Here is a 24157-nt window from a genome sequence, read left to right as displayed (position 1 = left end):
TAGATATTTTAAGATCTATTCTCCTAGCAACTTCCAAATATACAATACAATATTGTTAACTATGGTCACCATGATGTACATTACATCCCCAGGACTTATTCATCTTTTAATTGGAAGTTTGTACCTCCTGACCACCTTCATCCATGTTTCCAACCCCTCACGCCCTGCCTCTGGAATCCACTAATGTGTTCTATCTGTGAATTTGTTTCTTTAGATTCCACATGTAAGTGGTATTACTCAGTATTAGTCTTTCTCTTTATTTCACTTAGCATAATGCCCTCAAGGACCATCCACGTCCCCTCAAACGGCAGGATTTCCTTTTTCTTCGTGGCTGAGTGATATTCCTATAAAATACCACTTTTTCCTTAACCATTAATCTGATGATGGGCACAGGTTGTTTCCATGTCTCGGCTATTGCAAATAATGCTGCAATGAACATGGGGGTGCAGATATCTTTTCAAGAAAGTGATTTAATTTCCTTTGGGTAAATACCCAGAAGTAGAATTGCTAGATCATATGGTAGTTTTATTTTTAATTTTTTGAGGACCCTCCATACCCTTTTCCGTAGTGGCTGTCTCACACCTTGATTTTAGACCATTGGGACTCATGTCTGATTTCCGATCTATAGAAGAAGGGTAAGATTTGTATTCTTTTAAATGTAAGATTTGTATTCTACAAGTCACTAGGTTTGGGCCTGCTTCTAAACTGAATTAGCTTTTAAGTAGCCTTTTCAGAAGCCTTCACAATTCTTCTGCTTATATCTAAACGGCCAGAACTTAGATGATCACACCTGTTCATATAAAGGCAAAGGAAATAGTGTTTTAGCACTTGCGCCTCAAACAGGTAGATTTTCCCTGACTCTTGACCAGAAGGAGGGGGAATAGATAATGGAAGATAGCTAGAAATTTCTGCCATCATTTGTTTAATGAAAGAGTGATTAGATGGATGTAGTTGAACACCTACGAAATTAGGAAAGTGATATGATTTTCATAGAAAGTTATATCTCCCATTTGTAAATTAATTCAGCAAATGGATAGTCTTCCTTTTCTTTTAAGTTAGCTAAATTTCACTCAATTTTGTCCCTCCCCGTCTAACTTTAATCTTAGAAATATATGTTTTTAAAGTTCCCATGCTTTTAGGTAATTAAGAACTACCGATATTCGGATTCCATAAATAAGTTCTCAGAGACCTTGAACCATACCAGCTTCTGCAAGAATAAAGTAGAATTACTTTTTTAAGGTCTTCATTTGTTTTCTCAGCTTCATTTCTTATCTGACTGTGAAATATTCCATCTAGTTTCTGAACTAGGCTGAGAGTTCCCAGGAAAAAGCCAAATTTTTAAGGAGTCCAGAGCGCTGGATGCTTCGATGTGCTGATTTTAACAGGCAAGCACACTGCCAATTCTAATAAATACAACTGAATATTGTTGCTGTACTTCTCCTGTTGTTCCCAAGTCAGAAAACAGCCAAAGGGGGATCAACGCTGAGGGCTTCCAAGGGGTGGCGGAGGGCTCCCCCCGAATCCTGGACACTCAGATACTTCCTGTGTCCCTCTCCCCTTTAATTACGTCACCCTGTGCTTCTGTTCGGTGGTCTGTGCTGGGACCAGCCCGTTCTGCCTCATCTTCTGGGCAGTCTTTGCTCCAGGCACTTTTCCTCCGTTTTCCTCTCTGTCGGCCCTCAAACAGGACATGGGGGGGCTGGAATGGCTCCTGCTTCCGGCCTCTCTAACCTGGGCAGGTCCATGTTTGGCTGCCACGCCAGTCAGCCCAGCTGGTGGGCAGACATGACTTGTAAGGAGCTTCACACCAAACGGCATCTTACAAGGACTCCTAAGTTGTCATTCCATCAGCACCTCCCTGCGTCAAGAGAAAGCAAAACACATCTCCATTCCCGCTTCTCATCCTTGACACTAAACTTCTGGCCGATCATTTTCAGTTTTCACATCATTCCCGGCGACTCTGACTGATTTCATCATCCTTCAGTTCCCCCTGAATTCTCCAGCTTATCCTTTCTGAGCCAGAGATCCAGAACTCTCGTGCTGGGGCAGCCAGTGGTCCAGCGCTGGGGTTCCAGCAGCTGCTGGAACCAGCCACGTCACAGACTGGATGCACAGATACTTTTAGGGCCATCTGTGTTCAAGGCTCTAACCCATCAGTCTGAAGCCGCAGGCCCATAATTCCTCACGCCATCACAGCCACCCAGTGGCTCAAAGAGAAACTTTCTCTGGGCAAAGAGAACTTCTGAGATATGATTATTGTTACCTGTGATTTCCCTCCTGCCACTCTCACAGACTACATAGGAAAATTTGATGCGAAGCATTCAAAGGACTTGCGTTTGCCTCTCTCTGAGAGTAGTTGTTGAGTAACTGTTATCCTAGGCCCCTCTGTTCCTGCAGGACCCTCCAGCTCAATATTGATCCGTTATAATGTGACCGTGTGGTGCTATTTTATCTCGCAGTGGTATATGCCGTTATTCTGGTTTAAAAAAGTAAATAAGTGCAACTAAATGTGTTTATCTGTCTCTATAATTTTATGAACCGTGCAAATGTCACCTGAAATTCTTCACAGGGATTGTATTCTTTTTTTGTTGTTGTTGTTGTTGTTGTTTGCGGTACGCAGGCCTCTCACTGTTGTGGCCTCTCCCGTTGCGGAGCACAGACTCCGGAAGCGCAGGCTCAGCGACCATGGCTCACGGGCCCAGCCGCTCCGCGGCATGTGGGATCTTCCCGGACCTGGGCACGAACCCGTGTGCCCTGCATCGGCAGGCGGACTCTCAACCACTGCGCCACCAGGGAAGCCCCCCGGGATTGTATTCTTAATTGACGTTTCACAACAAAGAGATTGTGTCTTCAGAACAAACGAATTAACGTCACAAAAAAATCCAAAATCTTAACGGCATTTACTCATGTTCTATTCGTACTACATATTGTTCTAAAATGATCTTATGTTCAACTGACTGCATCAAAAATTTTGCAGTAGCATCTTTAAATTGCCTTAAAAACACAGCAAAGCATTTAGATACAAGCTATAAAGTGTGGTTTCTCTGCATATTCCAAAATTAAAAAAAAATAATGCCTGCATGGAAATGTAGCAGCCGACTTCCATGCAGAAGGGCTTAATGTTATATAAACAGTGGCTTAACAAACTTACATCTATTGGAATAATTACAGATTTATTAAAAATATTGTTTTATTAAACTTAGTGGAAGAATTAGCCAATTTGGAGATTGTCACATCAGCAGCAGCTGTTACGAGTGGCTGGAAAAGACTAAGGCTGGCATGAGGTCAAGGATCTCTGCAAACTCCACCATCAGCTCAAGGTTGGTTATAGAAGTTGACTACGTCCTGTCTTTTCTCCCTGAGGAGTGGAATCAAGAGAAGGGAGGAGAGAAAGGTATGTAAAGACTGTAAGCATGGTCAGCTTTGGTGAGAGGAGAACAGGTTTGAATCAGACAGGAGACTAATTGTTTTTTTTTTGCGGTACGCGGGCCTCTCACTGCTGTGACCTCTCCCGTTGCAGAGCACAGGCTCCGGACGCGCAGGCCCAGCGGCCATGGCTCACGGGCCCAGCCGCTCCGCGGCACGTGGGATCTTCCTGGACCGGGGCACGAATCTGTGTCCCCTGCATCGGCGGGCGGACTCTCAACCACTGCGCCACCAGGGAAGCCCAGGAGGTTAATTTTTAATGACCAATCTTGTGCACAGAATCTGTTACCCAGTGTAATAATGAATGGGAATAGGGTTGGAGATGAAATAGTTCGGAGACAGCTTATTCAAAGAAATAAAATCATTTCATGAATATAATCCACTGAGTTGAGACAATAACCCAGTTATTCAATTATATATATATATATATATATTTATTTATTCAATTACATTTGCATTGGCTTTGTTCAATGACTCTCATTCTGCAGCAATAAATAGAGTTACTGTTGATCGAATAATACATCCATCTGCTCTTTTGAAAAAACCATTTGAACCTCTACAGAAGGACATAAGATTATCACACAAACTTGTGATTAAAAACTCCAAACATCACCCAGGCCGCAGCAATTACTTAGTTCATTGTGGTTTCTGTATGTCATTGGACTATAACGTAGCAGCAAATTGGATTTTTTTAGCAAAGGTTTTCAAAATGTTTGTATTTGATGAAATCTATTAAAATATAATACTGAGTTTAAATGTGCTTATAATTTTCTTTACTGTGGAAAAGAAGCTACAGGGAAAACAATTATCTTACCATACAAAGAACACTGAAGATGCTATTTTCAGAAGTTATGTTCACTTAGACCAAGGCCAAGGGAAAAAGTATAGTTTAAGTCCTTTGGAATAAGGAATGCATAACTGTATTTACACAGCTTTGCTCCTTTTTTTTTAAAATAAAAGAACATAATTGCATCACTTAGGTAAAGGACTGTGTAGGAAACAATAAACATTTGCAAACTTTTGGGTCTCATTTCGATTCAATGCCCAGAAGCAGATTGTGATGGTTCTTCCTTTATAAATCTTTAATAACTGGATAGATGTCCACCATCACCTCCAATCTCCCATTCCCCCAGTCAATATTACAGACAAAAACATTCTTTCAGGATAGCAGGATAAATATATACTAATATATTAGTTCAGAACATAAAATATTTTGTTATTCCAGTGAACTGAAAGTTTAAGCATTTTTCCAAAGATTCTCATTGATACAGATATGCTATTACTCATGATACAGTAAAAAGGATGTCATTCTTGTAGTTTCAAAAGCAGGCATAGTTTTGCTGGGTTTATTGGATGCTACTCCTATATCATTTGCTGATACATTATTCTCAAATACAGACATTTTGTATCCTAGCTTCAGCCCTCCATAAACATCATATTTCAAGGTTCTTTCTGAAAAATGTCTGAGGAAAAAAATCATCAAAAGGAAAGGATAAATGCTCATTAATACTCATTGCTAGATTCAGCAAGTTGTATTTACGTAAAGAAAGAAATACACTATGCATCACTTATTTAGTTTGAAACTGCCCACAGAAGAAGAATTCTTTGAAACATAAAAATATTTAGAATGTTTATTATGAATAATGGATGGATTGTAAGCAGCTGAAGGGGATTGGGAGTTCTGTTTCCTATGCAATAACTTCTACACGGAACTCTGAATTGCCTAAACGTTTCCTACTTGAAAGTGCCTGCCCAAAGCCAAAGTTAGTGGAAGAATCCAACCTTGAAGGCAAATGAATCGTGATCAAGAAAGAGATTTTTCCTAGTAAGTATAGAGGAACAACTCAGGCTAGATAACAAGCGTGAGCCTTGAAAAAGAATGATCTCATTGACCCTGCCAGACTGCTCAGGTGAAATATTCAGCTGAAGAGTCTCACAAGAGAAGAGAACCCTTGCGAGTGAATGGTGATGATTTAAGTCAAAAGAGGATAAGAAAGTGCTATTATTGCCATTTGGGGAAATGGCTTAAATTTCTTTTTTTTTTTTCACATCTTTATTGGAGTATAGTTGCTTTACAATGTTGTTAGTTTCTGCTATACAACAAAGTGAATCAGTATACATATATCTCCATATTCCCTCCCTCTTGCCTCTCCCTCTCACCCTCCATATCCCACCCCTCTAGGTGGTCACAAAGCACCGAGCTGATCTCCCTGTGCTATGCAGCTGCTTCCCACTAGCTATCTATTTTACATTTGGTAGTGTGTATATGTCCATGCCACTCTCTCACTTCATCCCAGCTTACCCTTCCCCCTCCCCATGTCCTCAAGTCTTTTCTCTACGTCTGCATCTTTATTCCTGTCCTGCCTCTAGGTTCTTCAGAACCTTTTATTTTTTTTTTTAGATTCCATATATATGTGTTAGCATACAGTATTTGTTTTTCTCTTTCTGACTTACTTCACTCTGTATGACAGAGCCTAGGTCCATCCACCTCACTACAAATAACTCAATTTTGTTTCTTTTATGGCTGAGTAATATTCCATTGTATATATGTGCCACATCTTCTTTATCCATTCATCTGTCGATGGGCACTTAGGTTGCTTCCATGCCCTGGCTATTGTAAATAGTGCTGCAGTGAACATTGGGGTGCATGTGTCTTTTTGAATTATGGTTTTCTCAGGGTATATGCCCAGTAGTGGGACTGCTGGGTCGTATGGTAGTTCTATTTTTAGTTTTTTAAGGAACCTCCATACTGTTCTCCATAGTGGCTGTATCAATTAAATTTCTTTAAGAATCAAAATACCCACAAATCAGGTACTATGAGAAAAGTGCAGTCATTAAGACACGATATAGAGAAACAAATATAGGTAGTTTTCCTTTTGTGCAAAGGCAACGTGAACGCCAGTACAGAGGAGAAATCAGGAAGGGTTAGTCCATTTCCCCCCCAGGCTTCCTGCCTAAGTTTTAGAAAACCCCTGATCAAAGCTCATGATTAATATAAGTCTACAGAGAATTTCTATACATTCATTTTTTATGTCTAAATTACGCTCATGCACCGTCACACACAGTCAGAATTCTAGGAGAATGTGACACACTGAAAATTCTCTAGGATCAGTAATGTGTAAGTTCCATACATCTCTCAGGAAAAGTCAATTAGAAGAAATATTCACGTAAAGTTTGTACAATTTGGAGTAATCAGAAAGATGCCATAAGGCATCAGCTTAATGTGGGGGGGGGATTAAAAACAAGTACAACTTGAGTTCTCAACATAACTTGTCTTTCAGTAGCTTTAAATGTAGCAAATGAGTTGGGTTTTCATATTTACATTCTGAATGGATTCCTAGGAAGAAAAAAATGATTTCAAGTCTTGGGACTTCCAAAGAAGCAGCAATAACTTATTAATTGTACCCTTGGTGATCTTAAAGTACAGCATGAAAAACAGTCTTAGTGCCTCCAAAGATTCATAAAGTCCTTCCAAGGGGGGCGGGAGGGACAGCAGGAGAATTCTAGCTGCAGAAGCATTTCAAAAACGCTATTTCCATGTTGAAGGAAAGGGTTTAATTAATCGTGTTACAGCTGTGAAGTTAATATGCAGATCTGAGGTCCTATCACAAGGGACTGTTACATACTTTTTAAACAAGTCACTCAGTCCCACATTTCCTTCCCTTTTACAGCTCTTGCATAGTAATAAATATATGTCCCACAGGTTTGCAGAATGAGGATCCTGATGTCTGTTAATTTCTCAATAAAGATGATGATGTTGATTGGCAATTATAAAAACCACTTTTTACTGAAACCTCACAATATGCCAAGATCCTTTCTAAGTTCTTTGTATGAATCATCTTACTTAATTCTTTCAACAATCCAATGAAACTAGTGCTGTGGTCTTCCTCACTTTGCAGAAAAGGAAACTGAGGCTCCAGTAGATTATGAAAGTGCAGGCACTTTTGGTCACCTACCCACAGTCATCCTCAACCTCACCATACATGCACACATTCCCATTTCCTTCAAGTTCTGGAAGGTCTGGGGAGAATCAGGACCTTCAAGACCACAGTGACAAAAGTATGATGCCAAGCTGATGGGCAGATAACAGCAAAGGGAAAAACCTGAAGGGTGTGATCAAGAGTCCCCATAATAGGCCAGACGTATGATTGCTCACGGCCAGGCGAGTACACTATTAGTTAACGAGAATGGCTCAGTAGTGCCTGTCATTGGAATAACACACGAATCCATAGAGATGTTGTGGAAATTAATCTGAATCCGGTCTTTTGAGAAAGATTCACCATTTTAGAATGGACCTTTTGGGCAAAAATCAAAGTAGAGGGAGGCTTCTATTAATCTATCCAAGTGGGTAATTCCAAGAAATGCCTTCATGAACTAGCAGGAGATAGAGGGCTCTAGAAAGTTAGTATATAAACTAGCACACGCGGACGAGGAATATCTTATGAAACGGGGTACAACCTGGAAAAAATGGCAGAGGTGCTTGGGTTTATCAAGGGTCCTTAACACTGCTCTAGTTTTCAGAATAGATTCCCTACAGGCTGGAATTGAGGCTTCCCTGTGGCTAGCCAAGGAGAGGTTACCAGCCTTTGAAACAGTAAATAGAGACCAAGAGCATCTCTTTAGGATGCTCCTTTTGGAGTCATCTATCCTATCTATGGTCTAGAATACTTGGTTGACTGCTTAATGGCATTTGAACGGGTAATAAAATGAGTAACTGGGACCACTATACCCATTTTTTTTAACCTTGAACCCAAAGAAACGAGGAAAAAAAAATCCTTGACATGCACATTGATATTAGAAAAGCAGTTACAAGAAACAGTTCACAAAGGTTAACTTGAGCCATGGAGGGAAATCAGCCTTTGGGGGAACAAATCAATGCTACCATTATTATAGTTTTTAAAAATTAAAAAAAATCACATCACAGGATTATTTTGCAGCTTACCTGAGTTACCATATTTGGTAACAATGCGAACACCAAACAAACCCTGATTACTATCTTTACTGGAGAAGCTGGTCCTGTTTTTATATTTCACAGAGACTTTCCGGGTTCAGTACTTTGCCTAAGGGCCCATAGTTTATAAGCACTAAAGACAAGATTTGAATCCAAGACTTATGATTTGAAATTCAGTCCTCTTTCAACACACTATGATGCCAATTCCATGGAACAAATTTCCTCTGGTCTAATTTATTCCAAACCAATTAACAGAGAAAGAGATAAAAGATGATTTCCATCCAGTGAAATAAAAGTATGACTTAAAATGACCAATCAAATCATGAATTACAAAATGCTATGGGTTGAAAAATGCTATGCTTAACTTATTATCCATAATTATTTTATTCATAAAATTGCATTTTAAAATTACTTTATAATCTGCATGTTACAGATGATAACTGGGCACTGATTTAAGCGCTTTCTTCTGTCTTAGAAATTAGGTAGAGGTAAAGGTAGATGTTGGTACATTTGTATGTAACTCAGAAATGTCATTTCTGGTTCCTGAATACATTTGCCAATGTGAGAAAATGATGACAAGTTCTAATTATAAAGTTATTAGAGTGTAGAACAAAGAGTAACCACCTCTGGAGGTTCTGGAGAAAACGCTTCAGGGATATTTGCTACTTGGCTAAATCGAAAATTCTTTGTTAGCGTATGGACTTCAGCGGAGCCTAACAATTCTAAAAGTCTCTGTGTTGGTCAAGGCAAATTTTTCTGAGATCTAAACCACAAATGCTACTTAAAGAAAATTTGAGACTATCATACAACAATAGAATGTTTGCACAAATATAGTTGATAACAAGAAATCTAAAAGATAGTTTACAGCTTTCTTATTCTTTTTGGAATTACACTGTTAGGTTTCTTCTCTACGATTTCAAGTGGGAACTGTGCTGGTTTATGAGAAAAATGCTTAAGAAACATAACTAGAAACTTAACTAGAAACTTAACCCAAGATGCTCTTCCATTTGGATGGTAATCAAAAGATGATTCTGCAAGAGTCATAATGAAAATTATGTGCTTTGCTGACACGAGTTCTAGACAGACAGAAATAATATTCGTATCACGTTGCATCAAGACAATTCTTTTCTGATCAGGATTTCACAATAGGAATCACTGCACTGATGTATGTAGTTGTCAGTAAACGTATGCTCCATTTACTATAATGAGGATTTCCTTCTCTGACAAACTTTATTTTTCCAGAATTAATATTCAAGCAAAGATAGCAATTTGCTATTCATATTCGTTACATTTACATCTTAGTCAATCCCTTTTCCCATTTCAAACACAAGAATGTTCAAAGCCATTTTTCACTTAACATATGGGGCTGTGGTCACTGGGACATTAGGCCTTTTTAAACTGGACATGAGGATACACTGGTAGCTGAGTTCCACGACAGCTTAACAAACTAAATCATAAGGCCATTGTTTCAGAGTTTCATTGTATTAACATGTTCCCAAGGTTATTCTTTCTAATGGTACCCAAACTCTTTTTTGATTAGTATCCCATTTGTAATGTTGCTTAGATTACTATATATCCTTAGTATTCCATTTGTAATGTTGCTTAGATTACTGTATACATATATATATTAGTATTCCATTTGTAATGTTACTTAGATTATTTATTAGTGTATTCTTTTTAAAAGTGTACTTTAAAAGCATGATGGACTTACCTTAGAGAGCCCACCTACTTCCAAATAGAAGCAGATAATGAAAACATTCCAGGTGACCCAGAGGGCAGTCCATATTGTATACTGGAAAGAAAGGGTGGGGGAAGGAAAGAGAAGAAAAATGTGGAGATGAAAGGCATGCATACTAAATAAATCGATAATAAAAATGTCAATAAGTGTGTCTTCTGGGAAGAAACAGGGCACGCTCAGAAAAGAATGCTCCTTATGCGGTCCCCTAAGATCTCTAGAAATTAAAAATCCAATAGTTTCTACTGCTTTAAGTAGATGCCAATAAAACTAGATTTATTCTTACAGTGCTTTGCCTGCTTGCAGTTGCAAGTTAAATCCAAGCGCTGATTTGATTTGTTTTCTGACTACCAGCTTTTCCAAGGGACACAATTATGCAAATTTTCTGGGGGCTATCTACCTAGCTAGCTAGCTAGCTATCTTTTAGTTACAATAAATCATCAAAGGTTTAGGAATGTTAGTCAAAACGCTTCACTTCCATATCCCTGAATGAGGATCATGTTTGAAAATGGATTTATGGAGTAAAATTAACAACCTTTCAACTGTTGGACTATTTTATTGAGTGGAGTGTATGCCCCTACTATCATGATAGAATATAATGTGATTATGTAAAATAATTTTTAAAAGCACACCAGTTCTAATTATGGTAGGATTAATAAGTAAATCCTACTTATTAATAAGTAGGATTAGGAGTGAGCAAATAAGCAACATATTTCCATAATGGGAAAATACCTTCCAATCACAACCAAAAAACTCTAAACATGCCAGCCTTATTGATTAATTGGTTTTATTAATGTATTATGTATTAGGAAATGCCTTCCTCAAGAGTATTAGGCAGACTGAATTAAGGTAGCCTTAGATCAAGACTCATCAACAGAGAGGTCTTAGGGCTCTATTCATCCGGTCACTTTCTTAGGCAGACAAAGACACTGAGGTCTGGAAAGCTGACATATAGGATGGCTGGGATGGCTCAGGATGGAACTTACCATGGCAACACAATGAGCAGATCAAATACAATGGTTTGCTCATTCATTTTACTGTACTGCAAAAATCTATGAATTCGTAACTTCTTAAACTGGCATACTAATTAAATTATTGCTTTCTATTGTTAAATTAAGATAAACGTTGAAATAACTTATTAGCTACTGTTAAATTAAGACAAATATTGAAATAATTTATTAGCTTCTTCTACGCTCTGCCAAATAACAGACTTATGAATTTTAGACACTGTATAAAATAGCCAGGATCTTATTACAAACCTTATCAGAAGCTTTTCAACTTTTTCTAAAATTCAATTTACATTTTGTATCTTTGTCATTTATGATTTTTTTAAAGAATAATACATTAAAAAAAAGAATAATACATTTATAATAATGAGTTAAGGCTCCAAAATCACTGGAAATTTAGAGGAGTTGGAAAATATGTTAAAAAGTTAACACAGGTTAAAATATATATTTAGGCTTTTGGTCGTTGCCGACATTGTTGACCTGATACCTTCCGCTGGCAAAGCCTTCTAGTGTGAGTGGGTTTAGATGTTTCCTTAAAAATGCACCAGATGCATTCCTCTGAACCACAAAATGTCCCCATGAATATTGAAAACAGCTAATCTACATTCTCAATGTTTACTTTTTGCAAACTGATAAAGTCACAATAACCACAACACATTTTAAAGATGCTGCTAATCAGATGGCATCTAGGATCCGATATTTTTCATTCTAAATAAATATAATTATGGGTATATTTGAGTGACAGAGTAGTGCAGACCACTCATTCAGGAGGAAAAAGCCAGTGATAAAGGTTAAGGGAAGGACATAAAATAAAGCAAGACTAAAGTAAGAAAATGAACTGAATTTTCTTACTTTAAAAAGTAAGACCACATGATTCTTCATTATTAGGACTGCAAGCCTAAACCCGTAAGTATTCCTTTAGAAAAGTAAATCAACTCATAGTTATAAAAAATACATAATAAAAAATTCTACTTAAAATCATAGCACAAGCTTAGTGATTGAAGTGTATTCTGATCCCTCACAAGTTGTACTATTGATGACACTTTCAAACATTCAAAGATAAAATGATCAGGCTGAGTAGATTCCAACCCTCAGCTCCGAAATTCCTAACAAGAGTCACTCCGCTGCTTTCTGCATTCCTGGTACTGTGATAAGCACTTTACACAGATTAAGTCATCTAGCCATCACATTAATACCAAGGTAGAGAGGAAATCATCTGATCACCCAGTTAGTGTCAGAGTTGGGATAGGCGCTCGGGCAGTTTGACTCCAGAGCTGGGGTGCTTGGGCATTACATGACAGTCTTCATTTTAAAAGATCTTAGGAAAAGGACTACAGATTAATTTGCAAGTTAACACCTCCCCCAATTCTGCAATTTATTAAATAACCAATTCACCAGATTACCAGTTTACCAAAAATTCATTCATATATATTCTATAACTGGTTATGTTTTTGAAATGATTTCTTCTGTATTTTGCTATTAATGTGTCCTGTGTTATATAAATACGTAGTTTTTTAAAAAGCAATATTGTAATTTTCTTTATTCTAATACACTGGTTTGTTGAGAACAAAGGATACCTGTACAGTTGAATTTTGGACTGTTATGAGATGGAAACCATATACCTCAATGTGCACCTGAGACTCAAGTCTGCACGCAGAGGTAAGAGGAAAGGATTTCTAGCAACACGAATAACACATCCAAAGGAATTTTTCCTAAGCAGAAAGTATTAGAACCACATATGGTATAAGACACTGGCTATCCTCCCTCTCTTCTTTTTGACGTGGGTTAATTTATTTATAATGCAACTGAAACTAGAATAAAAAAAAGAGACAAACTACATTTTTAACAAATACCTTTTGGTTATCATGGAGTATGCCTACAAGCTCAGACAGCCACATAGATATGCTTGAAGTATAGAAGACTTAACTTCTCAAAGTAAAAAAAAAAAAAAATCACTCTGTATAATTATCTATCCGTCTGTTTACCCATCATCTATCTATCTAAATATAATCTATCAACCTATTTATCTATCCTACTTTGCTTATGTTCAGTACACATATTTTAAATCCTAATTTAATTAGACAATGCCCATAGATATGGAAAAACATCTATGTGTTCTCTGTGGCTTCCTGGATATTGCATAGTTTTATGAAGTATTTTTTAATTGAAATGAACTTTAGCAGTCTCCCAGCCTATTTCTTTCTCATAGAGCAATTAGTCCATAACATAAATTATTTTTACTTCCTGAGCTTGTTTGTTTTCCAGTTACCAGGAAGGCCACTCATTCATTCATTCATTCACATGTGTATCAATCAGATACAATATTATACTCAATATGTTAGATTCACTCAAAAAAAAAGTAGTTTCCTTGCTCACCCATTGTTCTAATAGTTTCTGGAGTTTAGTATTCATGTCCGGGGGAAATAAATCTGAGACCACTGAATGGAAACCTAACACTCTTAACTGCCATGTTGAGCAGTAACTCTGGAGGGAGATTTATGATGACATAGTAGGGATATTTCCCTGTATAACAATTCAAATGAAAGCAAGTTGCAGTTCTTTGGATGTGGACATTTGTATAAAAGTCCAAATAACTAACGTATGGGCCTAGCATACTTACTTGGCTTTCTTTTTTTAATTTTTAAAGGAAGCTTTGAGTTACTTTTAATTCCAATGTTAATCTTTATTCAAAAACTGTCAAGTTAGTTAATATTTCTGCATTTAAATTAATGTAAAACCGCTTGATTAAATTATTATCCATGAAATGATAAAGATTTAAATAATTGTAGAGCAGAATCTCTTTCTAGAATTCGTAAGTAAGATTTTAAAATATTTGACACAGGAGCAAAGCAGACAGGAGTAAACAGCTGATTCCAGAACAGTGCTTTTTATGACTGTTAAATATGACTTAGCCCCCACTCTGCTTCATTTTGTCTACAGCCAAGGAAACACAAAAGTGCATTCAAATGCTATGATTACACTTGGCATCCCTAATGTACATATCCCACCTTGTACCTTAGCTAAAATAAATTTTAATCAGCGAAAGAGTACCATATGACAAAGTTGGTTTTATGTTCTAAAAAGAAATGTAGAAGTAGTCAATTGTACCTTCTCAGCAGTGATGGTAACCAAAGGGGAATTATCTCTCTTTCATTTTGTGATTTGGGTGAATTTTTCTAACAGTCTTTGCAATGGGATCTCCTCAAGACAGTGTCAGGGGCCCACAATGTTATATTTATTAGAAAAAAAATAAGTCAAGGAACAAGTCAGCTAATGGTAGGTGCAGGCAGAGCAGCACATACTATTTTATCTTATAAATCCTGGTGTTCAGATTGAAAGAAGCAAGGCAGTAAGGCCAGCTTCTTTTGCAGAACTATTGTTGCCATGTTCTGAGACAAGAAATCACCGTCTAGTCCATCCAGTAAAATAATTTCATCCAATAACCTTTAATTAATTTATTATTTGTTTAATCAAGTATTAAGCATCTCTAAAGGCCCATGCACATCAGGATAACTTAGAATACAGCCATGGACAGGCACCGTCTGCCTGCCAGGAGGACACTGTTTTTTTTGTAAATTTTTATTGGAGTATAGCAGCTTTACAATGCTGTGTTAGTTTCGACTGTACAGCAAAGTGAATCAGCTATACGTATACATATACAGGAGGACACTGTTGAATGAGATGAGATGGGCCTGGAAGCAAGGACGGCAACCGTGTAGACAGATAGGATAGAGTTACCAGGATCTATGGGTGCAGAGAGGCAGAGGCACTTAGCCTGCAGGGGGGATGGCCAGAGAAGGCTCTTACAGGTGACTATTCAGTTGAAGAATTATTAAGATTTTTCCAAATGGGTAAGGAGAATAGGGTGCTCCAGAGAGCATGTGCACTGTATATAAACCAAGGAGGCAAGAAACAGCACGTGGTCTTTGGAAAACACGAATCAGTCAGCACGTCTGGCACGAGGTGGGAAGGCAGGGGATGCGAGAGAGATAAGTAACGAGCAGTTTTTGTAAGCTCTGATTTCCACCCTAAGGAGTCTGAAATTTGCCTGTAGACACTGGAGAGCTTGCTCTACGTGCCCCTTTACCTTAACCATTTTCATAAGGGTGATCAATTCTTTAAATTCAGCCGTGATAGACCCTGTTTGTTTTAAGAAATGGCAGGACCCTACCCTCTGTGTCTTGGTGCTCCAAAATGTCTGCTAGCTTGAAATGGATTCTGTTTAATTGGCACTGCTGGTGACTGTTTCAGCCAATAATGGAGGCCAAGTTCGAGAGAAAAATCTACAGTCAGAAATCTCTTTCCCGCTCAGTGCCATTGAGAAGTGGGTGCCTTGGAGGCAGCCCTTGATTAGTGTGACATAGGCCATATTCATTTCCAGGCTTTTTCATACCAGAATTAATTGGAATTAATTAATTGGTGGCCTGGAGACCACCAATTGTGGCTTCGAACCAAAGTATTCATGAAAACAGCTCAGGGATGAGCTACTCGTGGTGTGATAAAGATAATGTGTAGTAGCCACTTCCCCCATAACTAGGCACCCTTGATAATCTTCCCATTAAAGGCGCCCTCTGTGAACAGATTTCCCATACGCATTGACTAACGATTCTTCAGCATTTCTCCCCAATAGATACTTTATGCCCATGTTAGAATAAGAGTTCATCTGGAATCCCACATAGGTAACAACATTCTATGATCAGCTAAGGAGGTAAGGCAGGATCGTTTCCAATGTCAAATCTTATATTGACAGTGGCAGCACATCATCTGGAATGGGATAGTGGAAGCAGAGCATAGATCGTGATAACGCAACTCCATAAACCTAACGATAGCATCCATTTCTGCCATTTACTCTCTGGGTTCCTTGGATACGTCACTTAACCTCTCCTTAACTCTTGCCTCATCTGTAAAATTAGGGATGCTAATACACACCCATAGGACACTTGTGAAGATTAAACCAAATGACATGTTGGCATGGACCGCTTTCCTGACAATTCATTGTTTCCTTTCTCTCCCCTTCCTGGGAGAGGGTCTTGAATGAGAGAGTAAATAAAACAATAGGGATCTGGTTGGCGTACACACCAAGAGAAAATCAAGATGAGCAAAAACGTAGATTGCTTGTCTTACAGACATTTTTCTTTGAAGATTCTGAAAGACCTAAATCTTCCTCCTTCAACATGCAGGAGGGAGAAGCGAGAGAAGGAAGTGAGGAAAAGATACCGGACAAAGAAGTGACCCCAGTCCCATCGCAAGAGGACGCTAGGAACCGGCAGGGAACTAGATGGGGAAAACAATAGGTATTTATTGAGCACCTACGACATTGCATGTTCGCATGCAGGTCCTCAGTGAATGCTTAACGAGGGAATGGGACCTACTGCTATCGACATCCTACTGTGTGCCCTGTGGTGCTTCCTGCCCAGAACCCGCTTCGGTCCCCTCTACCCTGGTGAACTCACACGCACACTGCAGATCTCAGCTCCACATTCACACCTGCAGGCTCAGAGGGACCCCTCCAGGATACATCTACTGGCACAACGTGCTCCTTTTTAACACTTGTGACAGTTGCAATCTAACGTTTATGTGGATGATTATCTGATAAAACCCACTTGCTCTCCCTAGACTGTAAGGTAAGTACCCAGGAGGACAGAAAACACGTCTGTCTGTATTTGCTCACCTTGTTCCCCGCACTGAACACAATGCCACACACAGTGTAGAAACCCAATAAATAGGAATGAATATGTAAAAGAAAAACGCAAGGGAGAAAGTTAAGAAAAAACAGATATCGGGGAAGAAGGAAGGGGAGAAAGGAAGGAAGGAAGTAGGGATTGTGAGACCACTTTGGTCAGGTGGGGCAGCCGAGAATACTCTTAGACTTTATCCTGCTACGAGTCAGTGAAGGGTTTCAAGCCAGCGATTTAGAAAAAGTACAAGGGACACGTTAACAGAGAGGAAGCCGAAGGCAAGCAGGAAGTCCATGTGCAGGAAAGAGACTGCAAAGCCTCGACCAAGGCAGGAGCTGCGTGAAGAGTGTGTAGAGCTCATGTGGAGAGGGTAGACGCCCTAGGACTAGTACGTCACTGACGTGTACAGACAGCTTCATCCCATAGACGCCACTGGCTGCACAGTCACCTGGCATTTTGTGCTTCAGCAGAAAACAACATCACACAATGACAAGCCTGTACTAAGTCAAAGTGCTCTGTGTTCAAAGCAACAAACTAGAACATAGAATCCAATAATAGTTTGCTATTATGCATATTAAAGTCTCTCGAGCTGCAAGTCCACGTCTGTGAAACACCTTTTTAGTAGATCACACAGTGGCTTAGCAGAGGCTATCTTTCAGGAAAGAAGAGGAAAGCAGGGACTGTTTAGCCCCTGCAGTCAGCTGAGTGACAGAAATGTTCCAGGGTGCCTGGACCAGCAATTTTGAGGGCAGAGTCTGTGCTGTGGGCTGGTTACCTTCACCTCTGTGTGATATGATGAAAGATACCCCAAAGCCAATTTTGAGATGCAAACAGAGAATTGAGGCACTTATAGAAAAATGTATAACTTTTTTCTTTTTGATAGGTGTGACTGGATTAAACCAAAATGCAAAGATGGCATATTTTTAAGTCTATAGTTTTCTTCTAGTGAGGCAATCATCGCATTACAAGAAAATATTTACTAATTCTACTGAACATGGTATATTTATTCAGGCTCAATGAGCATTTTAGAGTATGTCACCCCTCATTACAATTCCTTATACATGCTTGGTATTTCTGACAACCTTCTTATACATGTAGCCCAAAATATTCCCCTCTTTTTACACTGAAGAAATCTATTACTGGAAATAACTTCCAGTCAGTTGCGGAGCACAGAATATCCCTTATTAAATTTCCCTACAATGGAGGGTGTGTTGCCATGTATGTCATAGTTTGGAGTATGGATTTATGTTTCAAATTTATCTTACCAAAGTGGAGAAATGTTCAGTAATATACAGTATGCAATATCTTAAAGGGTGAGTACTAAATAAATGCACATGCATTTGTAATGTCTTATGTCCATTAAAATTAAATTGTATTATTGCTATCAGTTAGTAAACAGTTATGCCTAGGTCGGTTTGCTTTTTAGGGTTAGTGACATATGCCATTGACATGATAGTTAATGTACATTTATATCTCATCTAACATCAAGACCACAACCAGTCCTACTCCATCCAAACAACATCTTAAATTTCCTTGTGAAACTTGATTTCAATGACACTGTGAGTCTCACTATCATCTCCCGCTTACAGTCACGTTGCTTTGCTCTCATTGTAAACATTCACTGAGTCTTCTTTCTCCCAGGTAATCATCTCTCAACAGAATTCAGTAATGAAGGCCAGAATGGCCAAGCCACGTTATATCAAAGGGAACAACTTAAATGATTTATTTCCTTCTTCTCCTAGCAGTTTTGCAGTGTTTATATGAAAAGACATGGTAACAAAAAGACTTACCACCACGATATAGCGAGGTCTGTACTGAATGGTTCCAAACAGACCCAATATGACGACTATTATATGTAGAAAATTTCCAAGGATGGGCGCCCACTGGAAGCCGAGGAAGTCAAAGATCTGCCTCTCTAATGCTGAGAGCTGCAACAAAGCAGAGAGAGCCCATGAGCATCTAACCCAAGCACCAGCAGACCATTTTAATCTCGGCTTCACAGCTGGAGAAGGCTGCAGTCAATTTGAATCGCAGTTACGGACACCATCATCACTAAGACCGTGGTGCCCATTTCATGTACTGCTTTACGCAACTTCTCTCAGAGAATATACTAAGATAACTTTGAGTATTATGACTTCAAGTGTTCATAGACTTGGAGAGCTAGAGATATACTCCTGAAATCATTTTCTATAGTAGCAGATCCAGACAACATTTTATGATACCATATTTTCTCATATTAACTTATCATTATTTTTAGTAAATTATTGGCTTAGTATAACCTACTCAGAACAGTATCTCCAGGCCTGCAATGCTAGGACTATTATTATTTTGGAAAAAACCAAAAACAATAACAAAAGCTACCCATCTGTGCCTTCCTGTGTGAAACATGAATTATCAAATCTTCTGTTGTTTTTTTTTCCTTTCTTTAGATCGTCATTGATTATAATGACTAACCACTTTTTCAAAATGAAGCTTATGTATTTACTCTGGGCTTACTTACTTACTTACATTAATGATAATAACTCCTTCAAAATGAGTTTACTTATTGACTGTAGTCCTGATCTAAAACTAGAGTTACATAGTTCCTTTGAACCATATTTTATTGAGATAATCTATTAAATGAATTTCATATAGTCCAGTGAATGCCAACAATGTCATTACCATGTACAAATGATATTTATTGCATTTTATATCTAAAAATTTTATAATTCTGCCTGCTGTATTTGGACACAAATCTTACACGTTTCAAGCATTTTTCTACATTTACTTTGATAAAATAGTATTTCTAAGAAAATGATCCCACGATTAACCCTACTGCCAGCAAAAGAAACTGCAGATTGGAAATGAAAATGGTGCCCTAGGTATTTTTCTAGTTATGTGGCAGGTGTAGGCCTGAATAGCTTTAATTTCCTTGGACATAAAGAAATGTCCTCTATCCAGCAAGCTGAATTTACCTTGGTTTAGATTCACCTTCAGTAAGTTGTGGAGGAGAAGAGGAACGAGCAAATACCTAGACACCCACTCCGAACCACATTCATTTCATGGGTATTTCCTGATCCTCAAGTGATTTGTCGCCATTCCCTGCACTCACAAAGGGGGAGATGCACAGAAATGGCTAAAACACAAAATAATCAGAGCAAGGTAAGAAGCAGCACAGTGTTTTCAACCCCCTGTTTCTCTCTGCTTGTGACTCTAATTAGTTCCCAGGAACCTTTCCCTAAAAACGCAGCATTTTATTTATTGGTCCATCAGTGATGTACACATGCAGTTTTTTATGTCCAACAGGATGGATGTGCTCAGAAAAAACCAAAAACGTCCTGAAGAGCAGCTGTGGGCAATCCATCCTGAACAGCAACCCTATTTTAAAGCTGTCGTGCATCACAAAAACCTTTAAAGTGAACGTTTCAACGAGAGGAAACCCCATTTTCTTTTCTGTCAGAAGATGCATGGATAGCACTCTCCTTTATGATATTAAAGAAAACACACACGATGAAAGGGAAGCCGAATTAACACCACAGATTAGAAAATCTGCAGTCTTTATTGGAGACACCCCGTCTCTCTACTTACTGATATTCATTTTCTGATAACTTAAAATGGATTTATAGTGACTTGAAATAAAAGCACAAATAAAAGGCCATAAACAAACAACAAACAGATGCGGAAGAGACCATATCAAGGGTCAGGCAAGAGGCAGCTAAAACAACTATACAAACCATGAAAGCTAGATTTGAGTACTGTATTTTAAAAAGTCAGCTAACAGTGACAAAAGGCCCTTCAAAAGTAAACAAATTACCATTGCATTTGGTATTAATTACTTTATCTAATTTCCACTTTCAGCTATTAAGTCATTTAGTTTAGAGGCAAATATATTCTCTCTCAATGTCATCATTAGCGATACCACTTTTTGCCTTAGAGCTTGATATTAATAATGATGACCTAGAGCCACAGAATGAAATTAAATAATATCCAGGTTGCTTTGTTAACTCAGAAAAAAGTATGAATATATTTTAAAAACATCTCTGTCAAAACGGTCTCATCAGTGATGTGCTCGAGCTGCTGCAGCTAGCCGGGGAGCATGGACCAGGTGCATCTCTTTCCAACTCCACAGTCAGTGACTTCAAGTTTTGGGAACTTGACATTGGCCATTATATTTACAACACGGACATCAGGAAATGCTAAAAAAACCAAGGTCTTGTTTATTTGTTATGAGAGCCTATGGTAAAATATTTATCTCTATACCACTGAATACGGCACCTAGAAAATAGTGCTTCTAATTCAGGAGAGCAGTGAAAGGCGGAGTGATCAAATGTGTCATGCAGCATCAAAAGGAAACATCTGGTCCAGATGAAAGCAGAGGATGGAGGGCTCTGCGGAGACGCCATAGCAAAGAAGAGAATGAAGGAGACATTGGGAGAACTAGAGGTTTAAATAAAGGGAGAGAGTTCAAGAAAACAAAAAGGCAAGGAGACACTCAGAGAAAGCAAAATTAACCTGTCACCAGTTTAAAACAGAACAGGAAGCAGTGGCCTAAAGAACAATAGGATCATTTCTAAGTAAAAGGTCAAGTAGGTAAGACTCTGGGAGTTATAAGAATATGATGGAAAAGAATATGCATCTTTTCCTAACAAGTTAAAAAATGAAGGCAACCAGAATTTTAATAAAAAGGAAGAATAGAAGGGAGAAGAAGGAAGGAAGGAAGGAAAGAAGGGAGGGAGGGAGGGAGGGAGGAAGGAAGGGAGGGAGGGAGGGAGGAAGGGAGGGAGGGAGGGAGGAAGGAAGGAAGGAAGGAAGGAGGGAAGGGAGGGAAGGAGGGAGGGAGGGAGGGAGGGAGGAAGGGAGGGAGGGAGGGAGGGAGGGAGGGAGGGAAGGAGGGAGGGAGGAAGGAAGGAAGGAGGGAAGGAAGGAAGGGAGGAAGGAGGGAAGGGAGGAAGGAAGGAAGGAAGGAGGGAAGGGAGGGAGGGAGGGAGGAAGGAAGGAAGGGAGGGAGGGAGGGAGGGAGGGAGGGAGGGAGGAAGGAAGGAAGGAAGGGAGGAAGGGAGGAAGGGAGGGAGGGAGGGAGGAAGGAAGGGAGGAAGGGAGGAGACCAAATCATTGATGCAAGGAAAGTATGGTTCAAAAATACTAACCAAAAAAATACTAACAAAATTAACATTGGGCATGACTTTGAATGTAAATATGAAGAGGTCATTGAAACATTCTCCCTGAGTGGCATGGGGCTGGCAACACTGGAACCGTAAGGACAGAAATGTAACCCTAGATCATACTAGGGCTGCATGAAAATTATCCCACACTCATTGTAATGGGAATGTTGCTTATTGGCTTGTAACTTTCAGAATCCAATTGTAGAAAGCTTGGAAGTCTTCATTATGATTATGGAACAAAATGTAAGTATAATCTGACCATATAAAGCATATCTAACAGAACTTGGGAGAGACTGAATGTTCTATATAAATTCATTCGTATGGCAAGGGAAAGGGGGAGTGTTCTCAAATTCTTCCTGGAGGGTCAGGCATTTCCTTTTATCAAGGTGAAAATATTTCCTATAAATATATGAATCATTAACTACATCCTATATTAACCACACATACTCCCAAGAGCTCAAGAAGTGTCCCTATTTCCTTAGTATGCCCAAGCAACATAGATAGAGACAAACAGGGGCACCTTTAAAATGCAGTAACTTTCTTATCGATCCATATATTATGTTTAATGCTTCACACAGTGTTTTGCCTAAAAGCTCATAATGATTACAAATGGTGAAAATTTATTTACACTTAATTAAAGAGCTATAAAATCTCTAGGTGACCAAACATGTTCCTGGTCATTTACTTAGGTTGGATCTACACAATATGCTTCTGTCCAAACAAAAGCTGGGTAAGAATGCTCATTCCTAAGAAGTGAGTACTCCTGGAGGTTGAACTTCACCGTGACCTGCCTTTTCCTTCCATTCCCCTGGGACTTTTCTCGGCTCACTAGAATCGGACACAATTAAAAAAGATCAAAACAGGGTTACTCACGTTAGTGGAATCGTAGGAAAGTATTTGACCAAACCATGGTTTCCCAAAAGACTGTGAAATTAAAGCGTACTGTGCGACTGATACTCTCTTCCATATAACCTGTACTCTAGGAATTCATGAGGTAAGTATTTTATAACCATGAAGGACTGAATCTTTCCTTAAAGAGGGAATTTAAAAGCTCTAACATTCCTACTGGCTAAATTGATACATCCCAGGTCATTTCAAATAACTTTTGGGTATTAGAGGAGGTTTCTTTATGCCTGGAAAGTCCTGTAGCCCTCAGCTCTGCCACCATCATCCTTGCTTCATTTGCTCTAGCATCTCATAGCTACTCAATCCCAGTGGACTTTTCAAGCTTGCGGTTGATGATGCCAAACTTCTGTGTTCATAGACCTAGTTCAAGATCGGCGAAATTACGATCTTGGATTTTAAGCCATAATTCGTGAATATTTTTTCACGGCTCTAAAAAAAATAAACAGAAGCATCAGTAGCATTTGTATCAGGAGCCTACTCATAGAGATGTGACACGAAAAGTCCTAATAACTTGCAGATCTACCACTGCATTAAAGCAGGTGCTATTTTAGAGAAGTTTCCCTTGTCTATAGACAGAGATAACCAAGCCTTAGGGTGTTCACAGACTTCGATGGATCCAGGAATTCTAGATATGGCCTGTTCATGATTTGGTTTATCCAGTAAAGATAGCCATTGTGTTAAGGGCTTCACAGTTTCTGCATGGTTTTGTACTATTTTTGGTAGCAGTGTTAGAAGGCAAAGTCTATTATTCCAGTGAAACCAGTAACCAATCATTTAGTGAAATGAATAAAGTCTAACTAATCAAGTCTAACAGACCCTCCCCAGTGGCCTGAATGACCACGAGTGCATATGTAGCTGGGGAAGGTGGAACCATAGGGTTTGGAGGAGTATATCCCTTGATGCCAAGCGCGATGGTTGAAGTTTGTTCCTTGAATTAGCTTTACTCAGCAATTGTCTCCAGAACATCTGAAAAGGCTTCTTGAATTCTGTCTATATATTTTGAGTCCCTGTATTTCAAGGAAATTGAATGGGCATTTCCTACCCTTACAATTCAATCATGAGGATAGAAGCTACTTGGTCATGTAAACAATTTTTGGAAATCAGAAAACAGTCACATGTTGTGATGCTAACAATTTTTTGAAGAAATAAGGAGCTGTGGGTGACATATCAAGGAAAGTTTCCTGTTTAAAAAGGAACAGATATTGCACTGCACATGGACAGATTTATGGAGGCTGATGGGCTGAAAGAGGCATGTGAAGGGCATTTAAGAACTACGAATTCTCTTGGGAAAGTTCTTTAGTGTATTTTATGCA

General features: G+C 38.8%; 1 protein-coding gene across 1 annotated transcript in view; it reads right to left on the bottom strand.

Moving 5' to 3' along the window:
* NKAIN3 (sodium/potassium transporting ATPase interacting 3) overlaps positions 1-24157 on the bottom strand; it is a gene marked incomplete at both ends in the record, with an annotated part of 508659 nt that overhangs the window by 240728 nt on the left and 243774 nt on the right. The window contains 2 exons of the mRNA XM_082859081.1: positions 10089-10169; positions 18588-18725. Coding sequence (XP_082715207.1) covers positions 10089-10169; positions 18588-18725 — 219 coding nt within the window. The remainder of the gene's footprint in view (positions 1-10088; positions 10170-18587; positions 18726-24157) is intronic.

Source organism: Leucopleurus acutus (assembly GCF_964270905.1).
Source record: "Leucopleurus acutus genome assembly, chromosome: 17".
NCBI classification, from domain to species: Eukaryota; Metazoa; Chordata; class Mammalia; order Artiodactyla; family Delphinidae; genus Leucopleurus; species Leucopleurus acutus.
The sequence above is the reverse complement of the archived record's forward strand: the minus strand, read 5'-3'. Positions and strand labels throughout refer to the sequence as shown.